Source organism: Haliaeetus leucocephalus, unplaced genomic scaffold (genome assembly GCF_000737465.1).
Source record: "Haliaeetus leucocephalus isolate CR32 unplaced genomic scaffold, Haliaeetus_leucocephalus-4.0 Scaffold473, whole genome shotgun sequence".
Taxonomy (NCBI): domain Eukaryota; kingdom Metazoa; phylum Chordata; class Aves; order Accipitriformes; family Accipitridae; genus Haliaeetus; species Haliaeetus leucocephalus.
Genome location: NW_010972909.1, coordinates 7,128,452 through 7,134,451, shown reverse-complemented (window position 1 = coordinate 7,134,451; position 6,000 = coordinate 7,128,452). Strand labels below are relative to the sequence as shown.

General features: G+C 39.6%; 1 protein-coding gene across 1 annotated transcript in view; it reads right to left on the bottom strand.

The window, feature by feature from the left end:
* CRACR2A (calcium release activated channel regulator 2A) overlaps window positions 1-6,000 on the bottom strand; it is a 51,255-nt gene that overhangs the window by 8,106 nt on the left and 37,149 nt on the right. The window contains exons 12-13 of the mRNA XM_010575408.1: window positions 4,099-4,231; window positions 1,568-1,649 (exon numbers count right to left, since the gene is read on the bottom strand). Coding sequence (XP_010573710.1) covers window positions 1,568-1,649; window positions 4,099-4,231 — 215 coding nt within the window. The remainder of the gene's footprint in view (window positions 1-1,567; window positions 1,650-4,098; window positions 4,232-6,000) is intronic.

Here is a 6,000-nt window from a genome sequence, read left to right as displayed (position 1 = left end):
CCCGCCCCCCCCCCCCCAAGGAAGATGTTTCTTCTAATCATCTAGTCTTAGGAAAGATTAAATGCCTGTTAATTTGGTTTACATACGTATTCTAAAATTCCATAAACTAGACAAGGGAGAAGCTGTAATACTGATCTTCACTGCAGATCCTGTTTGAAAGGTGAGACTTATTATTAATTTTAGTAAGCAATCCCATTCTTCCTGAATCATCAGACCCCTTTTCACATTCAGCAGAAGATTCACAGAGGACACTACTACCACAAATTACTGCAACAGAAAATACATTCTTTGCAAAAAAATATTTTTTGAAAGAAAGGGTTTGGAAAAGTTCCCTTTGCCCAATTGATTCTGGATTAGTCTGGATAATCAGCTGCATATTTCACCTTCTCCCACCCTCTTTCATTTTAAGCTTGGAGCAGAAATTTCCCCATCACAAAATGCTCTGCCTAAAGCTAGCTAGATTTCTGTTTGGGGCTTTTTTCCCAAGCTTCCTGTAGAAAATGTAGATCGTCATTATAACCCTTGCTTTTAGTAATAGAAAACTAAACAATAGCTGAGGAGATGGGGAAGGAAATTACCACTGAAAACCTGGGAGTTCTTCAACTACAATGGGATTGTTTTGGTGAAAAAAACCAACTCTTTTTTAACTATCAAGGTATTTTCTGCTACAGAAATAATTCTAGGTACATTTTAAAATCAGCCTTCCTCCTAAAGAAATTGTGTGGTACTAAACTTTTAGAGCTTTAGTAAGAATCTCTTTTACAGATTGGCACTTTTTCAGTGGACACTTAGCACCAAATCAGCATATTATTGCTGCCGGGGAAGGATCTAAACTGTGAATTCACTGGCTCTATTAGGAATACCCCCATGTTTTTTCCTCTCCCGAGAAGCAGGATTAGGCCCATGCTTACTAATCTTCAAATGGATTATTCAAAGAAGCAAAACCTTAGAATGTGTACTGGTTTTAGCTGGGATAGAGTTAAATTTCATCATAATACCTTGTATCGGGCTATGTTTTGGATTTGTGATGAAAACAGCACCAGTAACACAACATTTTAGTTACCGCTCAATGGTATTTACACAGCATCAAGGCCTTTTCTGCTTCTCAGACTGCCACACCAATGAGTAGGCTGTGGTGCACAAGGATTTGGGAGGGGAACACACTTGGGACAGCTGACCCCAACCGACCAAATGGATATTCCATACCATATGATGTTGTGCTCAGCAATAAAACGGCAAGAGGGAGAGACGTTGGCTGAGGCTGCAGTTGCTCAGGGACTGGCTGGGCATCAATCAGTTGGTGGTAAGCAACTGGGTTTTTTTGCATTACTTCTTTTTCTTGGTTTTGTTTCTTTTCCCCTTCATTGTTTTTTTGTTGGTGGTGGGTTTGTTTTGTTGTGGTGGTTTTTTTTTTTTAATTATTAAACTGTCTTTATTTCAACCAATGAGTTTTCTCATTTCACCCTTCTGATTCTCTCCCCCATCCCACTGGATGGGGGGTGTGTGCGAGCAGCTGTGTGGTGCTTAGTCAACTACCCGGGTTAAACCACAACAGAATGTTTCTCACCGTTCCTGGCCAGCAGTGTCCCAGAGTTGCAGTGCTACCTGGGTATTATCTACTGTGATGGTTTTCACATTGTAATCCACACCTATAACAGAAATACAAGGTGGGTTCTCTTTATATGCTCAGTTTGATCTTTGAGAACCTGATCCAGCAAAAAGCAACAATTCCAGAAAGGTAACAAGATAGATACTACATTAAAAATTATGTCCATAGTCTCTAACTATCAGAGAACAACAAACATTCTTTATTTGCCAGAAGTTCTTCAGTAACAAAATACTGAACGTTAACAGAGTAGCTGAATTCTGTAAAAGCTGTAAGATAAGTAACTTTCCAAATCAGGGTACATGAGTCAAGGGTCCATTTGACAGTCCACAACAGTCTAAGTCATTTAGCCTGGAATTCATGCTGTATAACTTCAGTTGTCTGAAATTTCAGCGTTTAGTCTGAGCTAGCCACATAGGCACCTTCTACAGTTAGTGGAAAAACACAAGGCACCACACCAAGGGGACAGTGGAACCTAAAATAAATGCTGAAGATAGATGGACTGACTATGTGGAGAACCACCTCCCCTCTTCTGAATATAGAAGATGAGCTGACTACAGTTAGGTTAGTCCCCTAATTTTTATATGGCTAAATGGAGGTGAGACAAAAATTAATTTATCTAAACTTTTAAATTAATCCTTTCCCAATTTCCCTAACCTGTGATGATATAAATATCTTCTGGATATTTATAACAATAATTAGAGTCTTAAATATTAATCAGTCACTGCTTCCTCCTAATGACAACCTGCATTTTCTTGTATCACACTGTACTGTATCATGGAATCACAGAATAATTCAGGTTGGAAGGGATCTCAGTAGGTCATCAACAATTTCTTTGGGGACATTTTCCACATCAATGGGATTTTTACCACTGGCATTAATTAAAAGCATTCAAGCCCGCCTTCCTTCAATGGGCATTAAGAAATCTACATGGAGGATATATCCATTGCTTATATCTCAAAGGGAAAAAAATTGAGCTATTCTGTAGAAAGTCAATGAGAAGACTCTTCTCCAGGTTGTTCACTTGACTTTTCAACAGTCTGTATCTTGCCAGCCATAGTCTACAACTCACTGATGTGAAGACTGAATCAAAGCTATGACAAATACTTTCTTGCCATTGCATTTGCGAGAACACTGGATGAGCAGCCAAAAGATGAAAAGGTCAGGTACATTTCTGTGGTTTTCCGCTGGAACCTTCACGCAACTGCAGACACTGTGTAAGACCTCAGAGTCTAGAGAAGTATATCAGCCGTTTACAAGACAACATGGATAGGACATAGCACCAGACTCTTAAATGTAGGCAACTGCATATAGGTGTCTAAGCTCCCATTACAGTTAATGAAGATCTAGTCAATGAAGAACTAGGAGTCTAGGAAATGACTAAGCTCACCCTGAAGTAGGCATCAAGGGTCAGATTAATTGGTCCCTAGGCTACTCTGACTGGACTGATTTGGAGAGGATGGTGGGGTAGAATTCAGCTATTTTGCTCACAGGTACCTAGTGCAATCTGAGATGCCATTTGGTATTCAAAATGTCTGTTTCAACCTGGCAGGACACCCAGGAGACCTGCTCTCTTCCAAAGCAGCAGCTGAAGACCAGGTGAAATACTTTATAGTGCCAAAATTAATTTAAATCCCTATGCTAAGATCTTAGATCTTCCCTGACTCTAATGTGAACTTAGACACTCAACATACCAGCAGACATTTAAACTCAGGTGTTTGTCTACCTTGTCAGCCAAGGGAGCTACAGCAGCTGGTCACCTGCGATTGTCACAAATGCAAGACAAATCCATTAATTTAAATACCTTTTATTGTGAACAAGTTTTATTTCATATATGCTGCAGAATAAGTAAGGCCTAAATACAGACTTAAGTATAATGAATCTGGTCATTTACAGTAAATCAGCTGCATTGCAATAACCTATACTTACATTTTCGTACCTTGATTATGTGTCTGAGTTTTGAAAGCTCGGTTTACAACTTCAGGCAATGTAAGTACAATGTAGGGTTTGAAATGTTTGGCTTTGAAAACACTGGTCCAACATATTTCTCTGGTGCTTAATATAATGCTAAATCTTCAAACATAATTCAGAAACTCTACTTTCTCTTTAAAACAAAATCAGATTACTTAGAGGGATAGATATGGGGTATGGAGGGGGGATGGTTAGTACAGCACAGCCCAGAGGACAGGATATCAGTTTCAGAACAGCGAGATCTACAAGGAAATTCTAGCTTCACTGAAATCAATAGGATTTTTCTGATTTATTTCAGTGCTGCCAGGATTTCAGTATGGAATTTACTCTGAAACCTCTCCATCAATTATCTGCTTCCCAGTTTAGGAGAACTCACGTTGCATGTCCTACTCTCCTTTTGGACAATGGCTTTTACAACATCTATATGTTTCTGTTTTATAACACAGGGCCTGATCTCAGTAGAAACTGCTAAGTACTGTTGGAACAAAAATAATAATAGTAATAATGTTTCTTAAACTTACCTACAGTAGCAGCTGTGCCTGGGAAAAAACGATCTTCACAAAATCGCCTTAAGAATGAAGTCTTTCCAACACTTGAATTGCCCACAAAAATAATCTTGAATAAGCGGTCTGGGACAGAGTTTATTCTCTCCTCCTTCAAGTAAAAGCAAACATTAGTCTCCAACTGTTCTATAAATCCTGTTGCCTCTCCAATTTGCCTTGTCTTGAAGGCTGAGATGGGAAAAAGAAGAGAATTTATCCTATCATGTTCTCCATTACTCATAAAGCAATATTCTGTTTCTTAAAATAACTCAGCATTTCAGATGTTTGCCATGCATCATTCCAGATCATTTGAAGTGCAGTGATTTGGACTGAGCTCTGGAAGTATACTGAATATGAACCTTGACAGGAGACTACGTTGCAAAATGCATGAAATTGCTTAAAGAAAGTGGTTTATGTTCATCCCTGCAAATCAAAACTCATAAAGCTTCACACAGCTCTGCTCAGTAGTTTCATCCTATACCAATGACAGAGGAAACAGCACATCTTCACCTAGGTAACAGAAGGAATGCCATTCTTTTTTGACTTACGCCATCTATCACCAGATTCTTCTCTCTGCTACTACTGTGGAGCCAAGAGCTTCCATGGAACTACTGCACTTCTACATCTCTTTAACGTTACAGGCAGAAGCATGGGGGAAAGAGATAGAGCAAGAATTAGACCCAGTTAATAAGGCTGTAGACATTCACCTATGTTTCTGTCATTTAGATTTTTTAAGCAGAAGGAAGAACAATTTGTTCTGCCTATCCACGTCCTGCTTACTGCATGCTGGAGAGAATATTTATGTCCTCTGTCAAGTATGTCATTATTCCCAAGACCTTTGTATGTAGATCAGGAGTTGCTTAGGGGAGAACACTGTAGCACCAGCTGTTTTGCAGGGTGTGCCCTAGCTGGCCTCTTCTCCTATTTTGTGCAAAGGTGGAGGAGGAAGAGGGAAATAGCAAGTTTGTTCTTCATGCTGCAGAAGGGGAGCAAGATCATGGATGCTCCTGGCATTAGTTTGTTGGAGCGGGGCAGTGGAGGGGAACGGAGGGGAGGCCCTCTGCCAGGCATCTGAGGTACAGAATCCCTGAGACTGCTGACTTCAAGAAAACATCAGAACTGAGCTCACTGCCTGACAGTTCTTTGAATGAGACATTGAAGTCTGGTCTTGCAAATGTTTTCTGCAAATATACTGAAGCCTTACAGAAAGAAGCAGAAACAATAGACAGCTGCACTTCATGGGGAAAAAAAAAAGTAAATAAAAACTTGAGCTGCTGTCTTGCTTAGTAAGAAAAAAATTCATTCACTGCTGTAAGTTTTGGGGACAAAAACACGTCTTTTCCATGAGCTGTGCTAATAGCCCATTACAACCATAGACAGATTTCTTACCTCATTGCTCACTTCTCCTTTTCTATTAAAATCCCAAACTCCACTGCAAGTATAGGCTGCTAGTAATACACATACACCTATATAAAGCACATTTTCAGTTCTGCTGAAAAACATTCCCAGACTATTAGTTTGTGTGCTCTGGGAAATAAAACAAGTTAACATACAATCATCAGCTTGGCACCATTTTCACAGTGCTTCTGAGAACAATAACTAAATATATGGACTACATGACCTGAAATACCTTGTCCCTGGTGGTCACACACACACCTCAGTAGCACTAAGACTCAGACACCAGAGGCCTTCAACTCAACTCCCAACATAATAGGCAGTCATTTTTCATTGAGATATATCAAGTCCACTCACGAAAACAACCTTAATAATCAAACTTGATTCTAAAACTGCATCAGAAAAATGCTCTACTGACTCTTAACTCCCAGATAAAAGAGCAGTTACTGGCCTCATGCTGCAAATTCTTAGATGCTTTCAGAAGTC